Source organism: Heteronotia binoei, chromosome 14 (genome assembly GCF_032191835.1).
Source record: "Heteronotia binoei isolate CCM8104 ecotype False Entrance Well chromosome 14, APGP_CSIRO_Hbin_v1, whole genome shotgun sequence".
Classification (NCBI taxonomy): Eukaryota; Metazoa; Chordata; class Lepidosauria; order Squamata; family Gekkonidae; genus Heteronotia; species Heteronotia binoei.
Window position 1 is genome coordinate 52,607,987 of NC_083236.1, and position 19,870 is coordinate 52,627,856.

At 45.5% G+C, this 19,870-nt stretch overlaps 1 protein-coding gene across 1 annotated transcript; it reads right to left on the reverse strand.

The window, feature by feature from the left end:
• Positions 1-375: 375 nt before the first annotated feature.
• On the reverse strand, positions 376-19,026 carry C14H16orf87 (chromosome 14 C16orf87 homolog). Its single transcript, XM_060254183.1, has 4 exons — positions 18,877-19,026; positions 3,204-3,300; positions 1,858-2,040; positions 376-942 (listed from the first exon to the last, which is right to left on the reverse strand). Exons 1-4 carry the CDS (start codon positions 18,940-18,942, stop codon positions 824-826), a joined length of 465 nt encoding a protein of 154 aa, XP_060110166.1. The 5' UTR covers positions 18,943-19,026; the 3' UTR covers positions 376-823.
• Positions 19,027-19,870: the final 844 nt, after the last annotated feature.

The window sequence follows — 19,870 nt, forward strand, 5'->3', positions numbered from 1 at the left end:
CTTAAAATGAGAGCCACATAGAATAAAGGTCAGATGTTGGAGTGCCACAAGACATGGACGTCAAATGTTGGAGAGCCGCAAGACAGGGAGGGAGGGAGGGAGGAAGATGGGGAGGGAGAAGTGGAAAGAAAACAACTTTAAACGCATTCTCCAAGCCTCCAGCTGGCTTGGCTTGGAGAAATGATTTAGAGAGAGAAATGCCTTCTTCTCCAAGCCAGCTGATGGAGCGGTGGGGGCTTCAAGAGCCACACAACATGTGTGAAAGAGCCACAGTTTGGCCACCCCTGATACATAAGGAACGACTCCAAAGTCAAGACGTAAGAGAAAGGGGATACAGAATTGTTTTAAATGAAATCCATCACAAAGAATCAGCGATGTCCATAAAATACCGATTTATTAAAAGATTAGAACTATACACAGGTAAGCTTCAAAGAGCTGGAAATCGATGTCATAGAGGAAATTTAAGTTAATTAAGATATTGCATTTTGGGCAGCGAATCCAGAAGGAAAAATAACAGTCCATAACTGCGTGCATTCTTGAAGTAGTTGTCTTTGCAGAATTTAAAGGATTTCGCTTTTGTTTCCTTCCACTGTAGGTGAAGTGCTAAATGCTTTGCTTCTCGGCAGACAGCTGGTTCAATAACAGTCTGTAGATTTCCAAAACCACCGTCCACAGCAGAATTTCAACCAGGAAACTGTATGACCTGCCCTCTCTCTCCTCCATCGACAGAGATGAGAGGATTTGCTGTTCAAGAGGTCACCAAATATCTGAAATCCAGTACTCGGCTTCTGTGCCGCTGACAGCATCTGAGCCGAAGAGATAATCAGAGAATCAGTCTTTGGTTGATGATTTTTCTGTTTATTTCTGCCAAGGCCACCGAAAACACAAAAGCCTTTTCGTCCGAGAGGTTTGCATACATGTCAACTTCTTTCTCTTGTTTTTCTGCAGAAGAAGAGGGGGAGGGTCAGTTAGTCACCCCACCCTTCCAAGTGTCTTTGGGGACTTACCACACGCTCACTGAAAATCATATACACACTCCCTCCTCTTCTTTATCACTACAAACCTGCGAGGTAGTCTACGTGGAAAGCGAATAACACTGGTGGACCTCCTGATGACACCTGGGTTTTGGCCACTGTAGGACACAGAATGTTGGACTGGATGGGCCGCAGGCCTGATTCAATACAGCTTTGCTTATGTTCTTATAGCTTATGTTCTTATAGGCATGTTCTTAACTTGTACAACGTCACTCAGTCATTTTACGAGGATTTAAATTTAAAACACAACGGATCAGGCCAGTGCTCCATCTAGTCCAGCATCCAGCATGGTTTAGTGGTTAAGTGCGGTGGACCCTAATCTAGAGAACTGGGTTTGATTCCCCATTCCTCCTCATGAAACCTGCTGGGTGACCTTAGGCCAGTCATAGTTCTCTCAGAACCTCACAGGGTGTCTGTTGTGGAGAGAGGAAGGGAATGTGATTGTAAGCCACTTTGAGACTCCTCAGGGTAGAGAAAAACAAGGTATAAAAACTTACTCTTCTTCTTTTCCACACAGCAGCAAGCCAGTTGCCCTTCAGGGCAACTAACAGGGCACAGAGGCCAAAGCCTTCCCCTGAGTTTTGACTCTCGAAGGCTTATACCCCGAAAATGTAAAGAAGGCAGAGTGGACGAGGCTGCTGAAATGCTCGAACACCTCAACGCACCCTCCCCAAAAAAATCCAGAACAGATGGAACTTCTGAGGGGAATTCTGACTAGATCTCACTAATAGCATGATCATCAGAAGCAGTACAACACACACGAAAATGTGAAAGGTGGCTCCATCTGAAAAACCCCAAAGCCACCAGTGGGTTTTGAATGTACCTCTTTCTTCTTCATGCTTTTTGGCTGTGGTAGTCTTCGGTCGCCCCCTTCCTCTCCTACTGTGATCTGAACAGCTGTTGGATCGTGACCTTCTCCGGTTTTCCAAGTCTTTGTTAATCACCGAGTTTATCCTCTCTCTTTTAACTCTTTCTGTCCGCCTTCTTTTTGCTTCACCCCTGCTATCTGCATCGACAGAATTTTTTTAAAAAAAAAAAAGAAAAAAGAGCAAAGTTTAAATTACTGGTCCTTAAACTTTGGAATGACTTCTGTCTCAGTTTTCAACCTACCTCAAAATCTCCCCCTCAGTTTGTTCCATGTTCTCCCCCCCTCCCCGTGCAGAAACTTGACAAGAAGGACCTCATCTCTCAGATGTAATTTTGAAAACACTGATCTAAATGCTTCAGCACCATAAATAAATTCTAAACAATAAGACCTCCATCAACACAATCCAACAAAAGTTTAAAAGGAATCACAGCCCCTTTAAATGTCTCCTCTAAACCACGTGACTCCACAGCAAGTGAACTCAAAGGCATTTAAAGCAGGGGTGTCAAACTCAGTTGTTATGAGGGCCAGATCTGACATAAATGAGACCTTGTCGGGCCGGGCCATGTGTGTACCTATTTAAGTTTAGGTAGCAGAGATATAAACTTTAAAAAGGACACAGACAACCATGATAAGAAAAACCCACCTTAAAATAAAACATACTTAAAACATTAGCACTTGTTGGTCTTAAAGAAAACTGGGCAAAGGAAGTTCTGGCTCTTTCTCTCCCTCCCCAGGTGATCAGGAGAGGAAAGAGCCTCAACCAATGGAGAAAACAGAGGTTTTGCTCTGTAGCCCCTTTGCAATTGAGGAAGCCTGGCAAAGCAAACTGTGATGCAGAAGGAAGCAAGGGAGAGGGAGAAGGAAGCAGACGACAGCCAGTTGCTCGGGGGGCTGATAGGAACCCTCTGAGGGCCTGATTCGGCCCCCGGGCCGCATGTTTAACACCCCTGATTTAAAGGACTCACAGTCCCTTTAAACATCTTCTCAAAGTGGCATGTTCACTCAGAAGGACTGTGAGCCCTTTAAAAGTCCTTTAAGTTCAATTATCCAGCAGTCCCGAAAATGGTTTGGTCATTTTGGATAGCCAAACAATATTTGGCTGAAACAATATCTGGAAAATACCAATAAGGTATTTTTCAATTGGGGGGGGGGGCTTGGATTTAGTGGAATGCACACCCCTAATGCCAGCAGGACTCTCCTAATAACACAGATTAGCTCTTTAGAACACCATCTGGCAAATATAACACCACTATTTTTATGCTCCGAGAGCTGAAAGAAACCTGTAAAGCAAAACCAAATACCTGCAGAGGGCGGCAGTCTCTCCGACCGTTTTGCATGCAAGAGCTTGCGACTAATAAATATATAACCACAAGGACAGGATTTGCACGCAACGGGAACCTGGAAAAGAATAAAACAGTTAAAAAATACATTCTGAAGGATCAACACGTTAACGATTATTTTTATTGCATTAATAAAAGCAAAGTTTTAACAATCACTGCAGCAACAGGCTCAAGAAACACAAGTCCCTCTCTCCCCGCCCAATCAAGTCTCAGCTAACTTATGGTGATCCTGGCTATAGGAGAGGGGTGTCAAACTCATGAGGGCCGGATTTGCCATAAATGAGACCTTGCCGGGCCATGTTGGGCCGGGCCATGTGTGTATCTATTTAAGATTAGGTAACAGAGATACCCCAAGAGCCCCGTGGCGCAGAATGGTAAAGCTGCAGTACTGCAGTCGGAACCCTCTGCTCACGACCTGAGTTCGATCCCGGCAGAAGCTGGTTCAGGTAGCCGGCTCAAGGTTTTCTCAGCCTTCCATCCTTCCGAGGTCGGTAAAAGGAGTACCCAGCTTGCTGGGGGGAAAGTGTAGATGACTGAGGAAGGCAATGGCAAACCACCCCGTAAAAAAAGTCTGCCGTGAAAACGTGAAAGCAACGCCACCCCAGAGTCGAAAACGACTGGTGCTTGCACAGGGGACTATCTTTTTTAAACAAAGATACAGGACACAGACAAACATGACTAAATATTTTTTTTAAAAAAAAACATCTTAAAATAAAGCATGCTTAAAACATTACCACTTGTTGGCCTTAAGGGTGCTTTCTTTGTATTTCTCCCATGGGATCCAGGGAACTGGGCAAAGGAAGCTCTGGCTCTTTCCCTCTTTCCCCAGGAGACCAGGAGGGGGAGGAGCCTCAACCAATGGAGATAATAGAGGCTTTGCTCTAGAGCTCCTGTGCAATTGAGCAAGCCTTGCAAAGCAAGTTGAGATGCAGAAGGAAGCAGACAAGAGCCAGTTGCTCGGGAGCCTGATAGGAGCCCTCCAGGGGCCTGATTTGGCTCCTGGGCTACATGTTTGACACCCCTGCTGTAGGGTTTTCAAGTCAAGAGACATTCAGAGGTGGTTTGCCATTGCCTGCCTCTGCATCACAACCTTGGACTTCCTGGGTGGTCTCCCATCCAAATACAAGTTATGGCTGACACTGCTTAGCTTATCACAGAATCATAAAGTTGGGCCACACAGGCCATCTAGTCCGGGGTTGGCCAAACTTGCTTAACTTAAAAGCCACATAGAATAAACGTCAGATGTCTGAGAGCTGCAAGACATGACCATTAGATGTCTGAGAGCCGCAAGGCAGGGAGGGAGAAAAGCAAATAGGAGGGAGAGAGAGGTGGAAAGAAAGCAACTTTAAATGCATTCTCCAAGCCACTGGCTGGCTTGGCTTGGAAAAGTGATTTAAAGAGACAAATGCCTTCTCTAAGCTGGCCAACAGGGCAGTGGGGGCTTCAAGAGCCACACAATATGTGTGAAAAGGCCACATGTGGCTCCTGAGCCACAGTTTTTCCACCCCTGGCTGATCTAGTCCAACCCCCTGATCAATGAAGGATCAGCCTAGAGCAGAAGTAGCCAAACTGCGGCTTAGGCACATGTGGCTCTTTCACACATATTGTGTGGCTCCTGAAGTCCCACCCACCCTGTCAGCCAGCTTGAAGAAGGCACTTGAGTCTTTAAAGCACTTATCCAAGCCAAGTCAGCTGGTGGCTTGGAGAAGATGTTGATGATACTGGATTTATATCCGGCCTTCACTTCGAATCTCAGAGCAGCTCACAATCTCCTTTATCTTCCTTCCCCACAAAAGACACCCTGTGAGGTGGGGTGGGGGCTGAGAGGGCTCTCACAGCAGCTGCCCTTTCAAGGACAACCTTTGCCAGAGCTATGGCTGACCCAAGGCCATTCCAGCAGCTGCAAGTGGAAGAGTGGGGAATCAAACCCGGTTCTCCCAGATAAGAGTCCGGGCACTTAACCACTACACCAAATTGGTTCTGCATTTAAAGTTAAAGTTGCTTTATTTCCACCTCTCCTTCCCTCCCCCCCTCCATTTTCCTTCCTTCCTTATTCTATGTGGCTCTTCCTTTAAGCAAGTTTGGCTATCCCTGGCCTAGAGCACCCCTAACAAGTGTTTCTCCAATCAATGCTTCAAGACTGCCGGTGAGGGGGACTCACCACGTCCCTCAGAAGCTGAATCCACTGTTGAATAACTCCTATGGTAAAAAAAGTTTTCCCCAATATCCAGCTTCTGTGATCTGAGGAGATCAGAAGGGCCTGGCCCATCCATCTGGGTCCAGCTTTGCCCGCCTTAAATACAAACATAATTGTTCCCTCCTCTATGCTAACTTCCATATCACCACCATCAAATCTGCAACTTAATCTTAACTTAGAATCAATACCTTAGCAATAGCTAAACAAACAAAACCATTCTTTGCACAAATTCCAGCATCTGTCGCTGCTCAAACAGGATCAACATGTTTGTTTTGGCAGGAAATTCGGGGGGGGGGGGGGGGGGGACAACACACCAATATTTAGCATCGTTTAACACAAGGGTGTCAAACATGTGGCCCAGGGGCCGAATCAGACCCCCTGAGCAACTGGCTTTTGTCTGCTTCCTTCTCCTTCTCTCTTGCTTCCTTCTGCATCTCAGCTTGCTTTGCAAGGCTTGTTCAATCGTGCAGGAGCTACAGAGCAAAACCTTGATTTTCTCCATTGGTTGAGGCTCCTCTCCCTCCTGGCCCCCTGGGGAGGAAGGGAAAGAGCCAGAGCTTCCTTTGCCCAGTTCCCCGGATCCCATGGGAGAAATACAAAGAAAGCACCTTTAAGACCAACAACTGCTAATATTGTATGTTTTTTTAAAAAAATCTTTAGTCATGTTTGTCTGTGTCCTTTAAAAAGTTTGTATCTCTGCTACCTAATCTTAAATAGGTACACACATGGCCCGGCCCAACATAGCCTGGTCTGGCCCAGCAAAGTCTCATTTAGGTCAGATCCGGCCCTCATAACAAACAAGTTCGACACCCCTGGTTTAACATGTCAAGTTAATACTTAGGCTTTGCTTCAGTTCCATTTCGAACCTCTGTGTGATTCTACAATCCAAATCCTATTTCACCATTTATTGGATGTCCCATGCCATTGCTTATACCGACTTGCTCTGTGTAAATCTGCTTCTAGTCCCTGGGAGAAAGGTGGACTATGAACAATGGAAATCGATAAAGCACCTCTTCAAACCAAGACAAAACAAATACATTGAAATGAGCAAATACTGAACGGGTAACTTTCCGCACATGCATCACGCAGTGAATTCCAAGCAGTCATTAACTTGTAGCATTCACTGCAGCAGGAAGTGGTTGCAGCTACAAGCACAGGTAGTTTCCAGAAGGGATTGGATAAACATATGGAGCAAAGGTCCATCAGCAGCTGTTAGCCACAAGGTATAAATGGAAGACTCTATCTGGGGCAGCAACGCTCTGTATTCTTGCTGCTTGGGGGGAGGGTGCCACAGTGGGAGGGCTTCTGGAGTTTAGGCCCCAGTGGTGCCCCCCCCCCAATAGCACCTGTGTTTTGGCCATTAGGACACAGTGTAGGACTGGATGGGCCACTGGCCCAATCCAACATGGCTGCTCTTATGTTCTTAATATAGAAGCATTGTCCCCTCCGGTGAACGAGCACTTCAGTGCTATTCCGATTCATGAAAAGCCTATACTTTTAAAATACATGACAGAACATCATCTTTTCCCTACCAATTGTTCTTTTCATGTTTGGTTACATCTCTACCTTTATTCGCCCTGGAAAACTCGGCTCTGAGTACTCGTTTTGCTTCCAAATCTTTGCTCTCGCAGATGGCTTTAGTAAGCTTATATATAGATATACCGGTATATGTTTTCTCTCTGAGTTGTAATCATGTTTAAGGTGCTCTTTGTACTATCTTTGGTGCATAATTCAATAACCTTGCCTGACAGGTTACTGTGTTGCTTTTTAATATTCTGTTTGTATGTATTCATTATTTTATCTCAATAAAATATTTTTTTGTTTATGATTTCTTTAAAAGCCTGTACTGCAATAAAATCTGTTAGACTTTAAACTGCCATTGGACGTGTGTTTTATTTCACTCCGGGACTGTACCTGCTTTAGGTTGTGGGTTCTGTAGATGGCAGAGGGCAAATTTCACTACTTAAAAATAAAAAGGGACTGAAATACTGTTTGCTATCCTAGAATGAGTACCCAGCTTGCTGGGGACAAACAGCAGATGACTGGGGAAGGCAGTGGCAAACCATCCTGTAAAAAGTCTGCCAAAAAACCGCCATGATGTGACATTCCTCCATGGGTCGGTAACGAGGAGACTACCTTTACCTTTTTACCCTAGAAGAACTAGCCTTAGGGACAAGATCTTTTTATAAGAACAAAGATAAGTGTTAGGCCTCCCTGGCTGGGCCTTCATTTTTCCTACCCTGCCCTCCTCTGACATTTTAAGAAGCTGCTCGGCCTGGCCATGTAGGCCCCAGCCCATGTAGGCCCCAGCGGCTGCTGACTTGTCCCCAGGCCCAGCCTTCTGCCTGCCTTTGATGCTGCGGCTGAGGCCTTTCTGGGCATGGCCTCGCCCTTGTTTCCTTCTCTACAACCTCTGGTTGGACTGTCTGCCTCAGCTGGAGTCTCCACTGATACAGGTGAGCATTGGGGCTGCTCCCCCCCCCCACTACAAGAGCCCTACCCCATTCACCACCCACTTTTGTGAGGGGGGGAAAGAGAGCAAGGGGCTTCTAAAGAGCCTCTTAGCGAAAGGACCTGTTGTTCCAGGTTTGCAGAAATCCCAAGGAAATAATACACAAGATCCACGTTTGTGTACAAGGAGACGTAATAAACCATCAAATGCACAGAAAATGCAAGCTAAGCTCCCGTCTGCCAGGCTTCAAGCACGCGCACGTACAGCGAAGCTCGCCAGATGGCCATCTGACAATGCTGATTCTGTAAACTCAGGCAGATCATGAGAAGGAGGGCAGGAAGGGATGAGTCAGTGCTTAGTTCTCGTGGCCCTTTCTTACACACCCAGAGAAAGGCTGTTCACCACTTTGGGGTAAGGCAGCAATTTTTCTCCAGGCCAGCTTAGCCAGGGAGATCTTGGAGGGTTGGTTTATTTGTTGCCATCTTCTGGGCATGGAACAGGGGTCATTGGGGAAGGGGGGGGGGAGGTATTTGTGAATTTCCTGCATTGTACAGGAGATTGGGCTAGATGACCCTGGAGATCCCTCCCAACTCTATGAATCTAAAACTAGGCATCTTATGTCCTAATTGCTGGCTACCAGTCAAGAAATCATTAAGCCATTCCAAACAGTAGGATGAGCTAGGTCATCTTACACCTGTCACCCAGTGGTGGGAAGAAACAAACAGGGCTTTGAAGATAAGGACTGCTAATAAGTACGAGAAAGAGAAGTTCTCTTCAGAGCAGCCAAATACTGTTCTCTCCCTGAATTTAGGGCAACTAAACACCAGATCGTAATGAAAATTATGATGATGATGACGACGACAATGATGATGATATTGGATTTATACCCCACCCTTTACTCTGAATCTCAGAGCAGCTTCCAATCTCCTTTACCTTCCTCCCCCACAACAGACTCCCTGTGAGGTAGGTGGGGCTGAGAGAGCTCTCCCAGAAGCTGCCCTTTCAAGGACAGCTCTGCGAGAGTTATGGCTGACCCAAGGCCATTCCAGCAGGTGCAAGTGGAGGAGTGGGGAATCAAACCCAGTTCTCCCAGATAAGAGTCCACGCACTTAATTACTACACCAAACCGGAGTTACCCAGTCCATACATCTGTCCATAGGGGAATCATATTTTTTTTCAGTTATCCCAGTCCAGAATACTGCTGCCTCTAGAGTGCTAAACTAGCCCTTTGTGCCCAGAAACAAAAGCAAAAGCCATCAAATTCTTGTAAAATGGACTCAATGCATTTCCTGTGGCACGTCCCTGCTAATGCGTTTGCTGCAGCCCTTTGGATCAGTTTCCTGTAGTTTTCAAATCGTAGCCTCACATAGAGCGCATGACAATGGAACCAGGACATGGAAACAAACGACCTTGCCATACTTATCCAAGAAATGCAAACCGCTAGAAGCCTTCCTCAGGTAGCTGGAATTTTTAAAGAAAAAAAGGCTAGGTGCAGCGTGGAAACAATTTTTCCACAACACCTGCTGTTTGTGCTGGCTAACTGTTGTGTAGATGCTCATTAAGCGACGTTATCTTGATGATAAAAACCAAGGGTGCAAGGAGGAAGTTGCATGAATGCCCAAAGCAAGAAATGGCATGACAGCAGCGCATCCTGCAGCTTGCTCGTCCCTGCACAGAATTTGGTGTTGTTCTTTTTGACAGCACAGGTCTTGACTACATGTTCAAAAGAACATGCGCACTGCAAATACCGCACTGGGAGCTGAGGCAGCTTTTACAGGCATTATTAACTGTGGCCCAACTTGCATTTTAAATGGATTGGTTTCTGCAAAATAGGGGCTGTACCCTGTGCTCGAAGAGTTTCCAAAAGTGAGCAGAAAAAACATCACTCTGCCGGTATGTTAATTTGGAGGAGGGGGGGGAAGAAAGGGTTCTTCTGCTGTTTGCATCACGCCAAACTGTTAAGTGACAGGGGCAAAATGCTACTTCCTGTGCCGAGCAGGTGCATTCTTATGAGAACCCAACCTTCAGAAAGCAGATTATTGCTCATCAAGTATGCACTGCAGGTTCACAAGGACTTCGGGTCATTAACAACAGAGCCCATTCACCAGACATCCAAAAGCAGATTGCTAGGACAGACAGCACGAGAGAGCTAGCACGGATAATGTGTGCAGTTTGCCCCTGAATATTTAAATGCAGGGCTTTTTTTTTTTTTTGCAAGAACTCCTTTGCATATTAGGTCACACACCCCTGATGTAGTCAATCCTCCAAGAGCTTATAAAGCTCTTAGTACAAGGCCTACTGTAAGCTCCGGGAGGACTGGCTACATCACAGGGGTGTGGCCTAATATGCAAAGAAGTTCCTGCTACCAAAAAAAGCCCTGTTTAAATGTATTTAAAATATTTCCCTGCTACCTTTCCACCCAAATAGGGTCTGCTGAGGCGGCAAATGTGAAAGTATACATAAAATTCAATTAAAACACACACACACAAAACACCAAAACCAGAGAACAGGGTCAATTGTTTATTTTAAAAAAGGAAATTTTTAGAAAGCTGTCATTCCATAACCCTCTCTGAATGCAGTCTAAAAAACAGCAGGAGCTGCAACACGGATGGTAATGCCCTTCTCCCCTCCCCCAGTTCCCAGGGCTGAATAACCTTCGAATCGAGACATTCTGGATGTCCAGACATCCAAAGCAGCGCAGACAAACAGACACACCCACCCGCCCCACGTCCCTGATTTCAAAAGCAGCTTCTAGCGCGGCACAAAGCCGCTATTCACAAGGGGGAGGGGGATGTTTTGCAGCTCATGCACAAAGCCAGGCACATGCATGAAAAGGCCGGTTTAAAAAGAAACGCCGGTTCAAGACTCCCGTTAGCAGCCCCTTAAATTCAATTCCCCTGGGTCACAGGTTTTGATTGCAGCCCAGTGGGCAGATGGAATTGAGCATCATGTCCAATATTAAGGTTGTCATGACAGGACGGGTAGGAGATACCAATGTCCTAATCTGAGGGTGGGGGGAAGGTGAGATTCCCACACATAAGCAGCCTAACCCACATATGGCTGATGCATGGATTCAGGCTTAATAAATATATAATAAATGTTGGATAAACATATGGAGCAGATTGTTGGAACTCTCTGGGACAGTGATGCTCTGTATTCTTGGTGCTTTGGGAGGAGCACAGTGGGAGGGCTTCTAGTGTCCTGGCCCCACTGATGGACCTCCTGATGACACCTGGGCTTTTTTGGCCACTGCATGACACAGAGTGTTGGACTGGATAGGCCATTGGCCTGATCCAACATGGTTTCTCTTATGTTTTTATGATCCAACATGTCTTCTCTTATGTTCTTATAAGGCTATCCATCATTGAACAAAGTGTCTGTCTCTTTGGAGACTGTGTCTCCACACCGGATTATTACTTCTGCCTAGTTGCCAAAAGCTGGCAGTTGGAAGAACGCCCTTTTTTCTCCAGTCTAAGGAAGAGTCCTAGAACAGGCTTGAGCAAGTTATGCGCATTCTTAAAGTCATTCTTAAAGCAGCAGGGGAGAGGAGAGTGTTTGCTAATGGAACAATCTACTTCAGGTTTCAGGTCGAAATTTAATGCCAACATCGAATTTCTTTTAAAAAATTCCCTCACGGCAGCACTAGAAAATCTACAGCAGGTTTCTCTGCACCAGCAACCAACAGAACTGGGGCACCTCCTCCCCAGAGATATCTGTCTGCCCCCCTTCTATCATGGATTTCCACGCACACAAGAACACTTTTTTTGTTCTGTCTTGACATTGCCTCAGTCCCTCCACTGTACCTTATCTTTTTAACTGATGTCTCTCTGGTTTTATATGTATATTAATTCATAAAAACAAGAAGAGCCCTGCTGGATCAGACCAGTGGCCCATCAAGTCCAGCATCCTGTCTCACACAGTGGCCAGCCAGTTCCTCTGGAGGACCAACAATAGAGGCTGAGGCCTTCCCCTGATGCTGCCTCCTGCCACTGGGATTCAGAGGTTGAGGTTTCCCTCGGTCACCATGGTGAGTAGTCACTGACAGACCTATTGTCTATTAATCTATCTAATCCCCTTTTAAAGCTATTTATCATTATATCCTCTGGCAGAGAACTCCACATTTTGCTAACTCTCTGTGTAAAGAAGTTCTGTTTTTTAATTTTTTTTTTAATGATGGGTTTTTATACTACTTTCTTTTTAGTATTACGTCACCTTGGTGGCCCTGAAGGGGCTGAAATGCAGGATATAAATCTTCTGTATAAATAAGATAAATACATCTCTGAGTGGCAGTGTGGTATAATGGCTAGAGACTCAGAATGAAGAGATGTGAATTCACAGGATTGCTTTTAGGTTTTCTTTTGTCCAGCAAGAAATGAACTGAATCAAAGACTGCCACACTTTTGAAAAAACCACCATGAAGTGCTTGTGAAAAACTAATCTACCAGTGTAGGAAAGAAGGCCTTTTGAAAGTCAACAGATATTCAACGGTATATTTTATGACACAATGATGGTTAAATACCCTGGATATCTGGATTTCATGTTTCCTCCCTCTTTTTTATGCACAGTTGGGATATGTTAGTATTTATAATGGATCATACAGAAAACGGCCACAAAACTGAAAAATGCATTCAAAGATTTTTTTAAAAAAATCAAAATTTAAGCTCAGTTATCACAAAAAAGGAAACTGGAAACCTCCATTTAAATCAAACCTAACCTCCAAAGAAACCCTGTTTATTGGAATTTCAAAAGCTTTTGGTTGCCCCCTGACCTGGATAGCCTAGGCAAGCCTGACCTTGTCAGATTTCGGAAGCTCAGCAGGGTCGACCCTGGCAAGTACTTCGATGGGAGACCTTCTTAGAATACCAGGGCTCGGACGCAGGGGCAGGCAATAGCAAGCCTCTTCTCTGAAATGTCCCCACTCTTCTCTGAAATGTCCCCACTAGCGGTTGCCAGAAGTCAACCATGACTTCCAGGCGCACAGAAACCCAAATGCTCACATGCATGCACACCAAAAAAAGAAGCAGCTTTTGGTCATGCACAGGGCTTTCTTTGTAGCAGGAACTCCTTTGCATATTAGGCCACACTTCCTGATGTAGCCAATCCTCTGAGAGCTTACAAGGCTCTTATTACAGGGCCTACTGTAAGCTCTTGAAGGATTGGCTATATCAGGGGTGTGTGGCCTAAGATGCAAAGGAGTTTCTGCTGCAAAAAAAGCCCTGGTCGTGCTCAAAACTGTGCCTGCGCTAAGATGATACACATCGGGTTGTATTCTACCACTGTACTCAGCTAAAAGCCTCCCCCGCATACAAGAGTAAAGATCCTGTGCTTAAGTTAACCTAGAGGGTGGATACAATGCACTCCCTTGCGTTTTTAAAAGGGCAGGCACCGCACAAAGCCAGATCCCACTTCACACCACAGCATCACATATGCTTAGAATTTAAATACATTTTCCCCCAAAGCAGCACATGATGTTCTCTTCCACAGTCCAGCAGGGGGAAGGGAAGAGGGGGGGGAAATCCTTTCCCATACTGTCTTGTTTTTATTGAGCAAGCAAAACTGCCTAACCCGGCCTCCGTTGCTCAATAAGAGTAGAAAAATGCATTATTGTTGCATGATAAAGCGCAGTGACTGTGTGTACACATCCCTAAGTCTCCCAGGCTATTGTGAAAGGCAAAAACCTAAACACGGCAACTTGTATTCAGCAAGAACTTAATCTTGCACCAAAGTGGCAGTACAACTCTCAGATACAGCCAGTTTTCTAACCTTTCGAGACCCAAGATCTGTTAATAATCTCACCCTGATTTAAAAACAGGGTCCACTTTTGTCCATTTTTACCATGACTGATCTAAATCTGTCCTTTCCCCTCCCGCCCCTTCTGCTTGGCTTGTCAAAATGAGATTTCACTTCTCTAGCAAGGCCCCTCATCGGTAAGGTCACAACCCAATTGCCAGTCATAATATAACTCACAAACTTCATCAAGAAACCATCTACCCCCAGTACCAACCACCTCCTGTCAACTGTTGTACAGACACCACATGTGTTTGCCACCTTTCAGCTAAAACCGTAATCCATTTTAAAGCGATCGCTTTAACTATTCAGAGGGAAGGTGATTTTATATTTCTCCAAACAAGAAATCCTAACTCTGGCCATTCACAAGGAAACACAGAATATACAAAATTATTTAAAGTTAAAACCATGAAATAGACCAGAAGAATGCTGACAAGACGGTACTCTCCAGGGCTTTTTTTGTAGCAGGAACCCTTTGCATATTAGGCCCCACCCCCTGATGTAGCCAATCCCCCAAGAGCTTACAGAGCTTTTAGTACAGGGTCTATTGTAAGCTCTTGGAGGATTGGCCTAATATGCAAAGGGGTGTGACATAATATGCAAAGGAGTTCCTGCTACAAAAAAAGCCCTGGTACTCTCAATGTCAGGGGCAAATTTAAAATAAAACCAGTTTCGGTTTTCAAGTCTGCACAGCTGTGCAACACTCAGGCTGGGTTAGGCAACTGTTTTTTTTTTTTTTTTAGTTTGCCTCACCAAGACAACCAGAGCTCAGGGGCCTTTGTTCGGATATAAACCCTTTCAAAACGGGGGAGCGGAGTACAAGCCACGTACAGAATTTGCAGAATTTTGCACGAGACCGTTTCTTGTGTAAGAGCAGATTACACAAAGCCATTTCTTTACAGACTAGCTCTAAAGGAAAAGAGGAAACAGCTTGACCTGGTTTTAGTGGGTTATGGATCAAGATAAGGACACAATTCTGAACATGCACTGAGAAAAGCAAGGGCTTTGTTGTAGTGGTTTTAACAGGAGTCTCAAAAGACAGCACTGAGCAGATTCTCCTTGGGACATGCGAAACCAGGCCCTACAGAGCCATGAGGCAATCACACAAGCACTCCAACACTTGTGGGCTTCTGAATAACTTTTCCATGCTTGGTGAAGTACATCCTTTGAATAGAACAAAACAATCCCCTGTCTTGAGAAAAGGGTGGTTTCCAGATTCCTCGTTGCTCCTGCTTCAAGCTGAAAAATCCCTGTTGTGGTTTTGGTTCTCCCTTGGATGATAAATCAAACCCACCAATGCCTTTATTATCCTTGTACCAAAGTTCCCTCGCAAAATGTACAGATTTCCAAATGTACATCTGCATCTATTGTCCAGCACAGCACATTATACACATATTATACATATTAAAATAAATTGTCCATATAAATACCAAACTGTGCATTAAAATACATGCTTACATAATACAAATGAATCTACACAAACTGACAGCAAAAAGCAGAGAATAGAATGAAATTTGGTCTGTTTATTCATCCTTAGAGAGGGAACATCCGGTGAAGGGGAGTTTGGGCACATAAATTTTCCAGCTAAGAATATCTGCCATATTTTATTGCACATGTGATTGCTGCATTTGCCCCAGTGTTTCCTGCAGCAAATATATCACATGTGAACAACACAAATGCATGTACATATGTTTCTGTATTAGATGTTTTTATTCTAGTCTTTCCTTATCCAAAAGGATGTTGTCTAGAGTGTCTGACCTATTTAAAATGATTGAAATGTTATTAATCTCAGTAAAGTAGCGGAAAATACACCTGGCAGGAGGCATTAAAGGCAGAAAATTTAAAATCAGAACTACCATACAGAGAGGATGGGGAGGGGGACACTCTGGGAGAATAAACAAGGTTTTGCCTGATGTTGGAATGACAAAAAAATCCAATACTAGGCAGGCATACAAGGCAAAGGCATTGCAAAACTGGCGCATCACAACTGAGAAGGCCCTGCTCTTTGCTACTCCTCTCATTTCCAAAAAAGTAGAGAAGTGATGCAGGGTCTCAGAGAGGCACACATGGAAGAAAGTAGTCTTTGATATCTCAAACCAACTTCCCAGGCACGGTCTGAAACATACATACAGGCATGTTATAAAGGTCCATCAGAAAAATACCAGTGCAAATAAGTTTGCCATATAAAGTGTGGCTCTCACAGCAATTGTAAATCCATCCAAAAAATAATAATGCAGAAGTCACTAGAATCAATACATCCAAGAGTGACTGACCTTGGGCACTTTACCTCTACAAATTTAGAAGAACTGTGTATTCTAGACCCACTAAATTATAGGGGCCCATTGTGGTCATTCTAATTAACAAAGGTAGCAGAGAAGTCTGAAGGTGTGACGTCAAAAGCCACATCTACAAACAAGATCAAACTTCGGAGGGCAGAAAAAACATTCCTGTTTCCTCTACATAAATAAGTTTCCTGTGTTACTTCAGTGAATGTGAAATATACATCTCCATTCCTTGCATTAAGGTTTCACAGTATGCAAGCTTATAACGAAAAAGATCTCTTCAGCAGGACAAAAGTCAATAACTTCACTTACGTAACAAAGCATGAATTGTAAGTATGCTCAGCCACAATGGCTTGGTCTCACAGTATTTGGGGATTTTGTCAGCTCAAACATGCACAAACAATGGCCAGCAGTGGGCCACACACCACTGCAATAATAAAAAAAGTCCTCCTGCATTTCTTGATGATTGGAACACTGGCAAATCCGAAACGGGCTGCCAGGACAGCAAAACATGGGAAGGAAAAAACAGGATTGTCTGCAGGAAATGCAGTCACGACTGCAGTTTAATAAAAAAAAAAAAAGTATATCCAAATTGAGGTGTAGCAAGCCAATTTAATTCTTGGATAGGGAGTTTATGAGTCACAACTCTTCTCCCTCCCCATTACAAGGTGAAGAAATGCCTTCCCATTTGTGAGATAAAATATTCACATTGTACGCCCATTCACCGTCCATTTCTCACCCAGACTACACCTCAAGAAGCCATGACGGACACTTTTGTTGCAGAATATTCACAGCACTGCAGAATTACTGCACCAGAGACTGACATTTGAAGCGTTCCAGTCGCCCACAGAACCACCTCGTGATACAATTGCAGCAGAAACTACTCCAAACCACGACATCTGTAGTAAACCAGCTCTATGCAAAGCCAGCATTTTAGAGCCCTGCCGGATCAAGCCAAACAGCTACCGAGTCCAGTACCCTGTTTCCAACAGCCAGATCCTTAGTGGCCCAATGGCAGCACAGCTGCTCAGGACACAGAAGGTCCCAAGTTCAATCCCTGGCATCCCTAGTTGAAAGAATTAGGGAGTAGGTGATGTGAAAAACCTCAGCCTGAGACCCTGGAGCAGGGGTGGCCAAACTGCGGCTTGGGAGCCACATATGGCTCTTTGACAGCTATTGTGTGGCTCCTGAAGCCCCACTGTCCTGTTGGCCTGCTTGGAGAAGGCATTGCTCTCTTTACATCACTTCTCCAAGCCAAGCCAGTTTGTGATTTGCAGAATGCATTTAAAGTTAAAGTTGCTTTCTTTCCACCTCTCCCTCCCTCATCTATTAGCCTGCCTACCTACCTTCCTTCCTGTCTTGTGGCTCTCAAGCATCTGACGTTCATATTTTGCAGCTCTCAAACATCTGACATTCATATCTTGTGGCTCTCCAACATCTGACGTTTATTCTATGTGGCTCTTAGATTAAGCAAGTGTGGCCACCCCTGCCCTGGAGAGTCGCCACCAGTCTGAGTAGACAATACCGAACATGATGGGCCAATGGTCTGATTCCGTATAAGGTGGCTTCGTGCTCCTGGGAAGCCCCATCAGCACTATACAAATGCAGCAGCCGCCTTCTGGCCTTGCCCCCCTCCTGACAACTCGCAGTCACGGTCAGTGGCAGACTGGGTCTAAAAACGTTGGTTTCTAGGAGACATATTTATTTATTTTATTTATTAACTTTCGATTTATATCCCACCCATTCCAAATGGACTCAGGGTGGCTAACAATCATAATAAAACCAACATCTCAATTTCAGCATAAAACAATAAGACATATGCAATTTACAGTTTAAAACGATTTAAAACAAAGTATTGGGGCTAGACAGAATATACAATTTATCTATCGGTGGTCCTCCTGGTGGAATTGCCCGGCAGCATAAAAAGTGACAGCCTTTTCCCCTAGTTGTCATAGGCCTGTTTTAAAAGTTCGGTTTTACAAGCCCTGCAGAATTGGGAGAGATCCCGCAGGGCTCTTATGGCCTCAGGGAGAGCATTCCACAGCACTGGTGCTACCACTGAGAAGGCCCTGGCCCCGCGTAGAGGCCACCCACATGGGGAGCCCACCCACAACCATAATGCTATCATTTAATTTTTGTAATAAATAAATAATTTTCAAAAAATACATAAGTGGGAAAAAGGTACAATTAAAACTTCATCAGGGGCCCATTGGGCAAGCTGACAACCCTGCCAGTCAGCCACTGGTCCCGGTAATTTTGCATGCAGTGCGTCCATTCAATTCTCAGAGGAGACATCAGGTGACCAAAGCTACCTGCCACAACTGTATCTAAAGCTACCTAAAACCAGAGGCCATCTCGACATCTTGTGGCAATGAGTTCCAGCAACCAACCACGCACTGCCTGGCAACTGATTTGCCGTCCTAGGTGCACTGCCCACCCATTTCATTCAGACGCTCAGGACCGTAAATTATGGGAGCAAAAAAAAATTTGTTTCCCCTCTATCCACTTCCTCCTCCCTTACACATCACTCCTCAAACCTCCATCAGCGTCCCCCCCCCCCCAGCTACAAAACACTTCAGCTTGACTTATTCGAATAATTGCGGTTGCCAATCCCCCAGATCTAGAAACCAATCCCCCCACCCTTTTTGGAGACAAAGTGCCCAACCCAATCCAGTGAAATCTCCGTGCAATGCGGAACCTCGCAAGAGCGGCAGTTGAATCCTCGCCCGTGCCCCCAGATGACCCTCCAAGGCACCTGGCTGCTGGGAGGCTAAGTCAAGCTTCTCACCCAGGACGTAGGACAAAGCCACGGGGGTCAGCCACTTGCCCCACACCGGTCAGCGCCAGGACAGGCTGCATTGCAAGCCACCCCCGGGCAGCTGCCCTCGCCGCCTTGCACGCCTCTGATCCGCTCACCTGCTGGTCGCACTCCGGGCAGGACTTGGTGGCCATCTTCACTTTCTTGGCCCGGCCTGCGGACATGCTCCCTGGGCTGCAAAGCCGCAGCAGCTGCCAGCTGCGCCGCCCTCGCGCTCCCTTCCCCAGGGGCCGGCCGCGCGCCGCCCCACAGCCAATGGGAGCCCGCCCTGCGCGGCGCTCGCGACCGCCCGAGAATCGGCCCGCGGCTCGCGCTTGCCTCGCGGCCTCTCCTCGCCAGCGCGCTCCCGACGCCGGAATGGAAACAGGAAACGGTTCCTTTCCCGGCCAAAGCCACGCCCCCTCTCTATTTCTCTCCCCCTCAGTGGCAAAACTGGGGTGGGGCTTCCAGTGACAGTGAAGGTCGTCCCGCGCTGGGATTGGCTGGAAGGGCTGGGGGAAAAAGGCGGGCGGTGGTTTTGGTCGCTTCAGGGAGGGCGACGGTTGACAAGAAGGGCAGCTGTTATTCCGCCACAATGAGTTATTTATGCTATTAGCTGCTGTCACAGTTGAACACAAGTAGTGAAGCACAAAAGTGAAGGAAGTTAGCATATACTTGGTTCTTTAAGCGCAGTTTGTGAGAGTTCTCTGAGGCTCTTTCGTTTTTGTTAAACAAGCGGGCTGGTCAGCCAGCCTAATAAAGAATTCGAAACTGATGTTTGCACCCGGCCAAGAAAGGGGCTTCGTTCACATACCCTAAACAAGGCACTTCCAATTCACTCTCAATGCACTTTCCAACTGGATTTTGCCAGTTCACTTCCACACACAATAATGCACTTTGCAACTGGATTTTACTGTGGCTACTTATTTATTTATTAATTTATTAATTTCATTTACTTTCTGAATAACACACTTTCAATCCATTTTCAATGCACTTTGCAACTGGATTCTACTGTGTGAAATAGCAAGATTCAATTGCTAAGGGTCACTGAAGTGGATTGAAGCTGCATTATTTATCATGTGTGAAAGTGCAAAGTAAAAAGCCTGCTGGAAA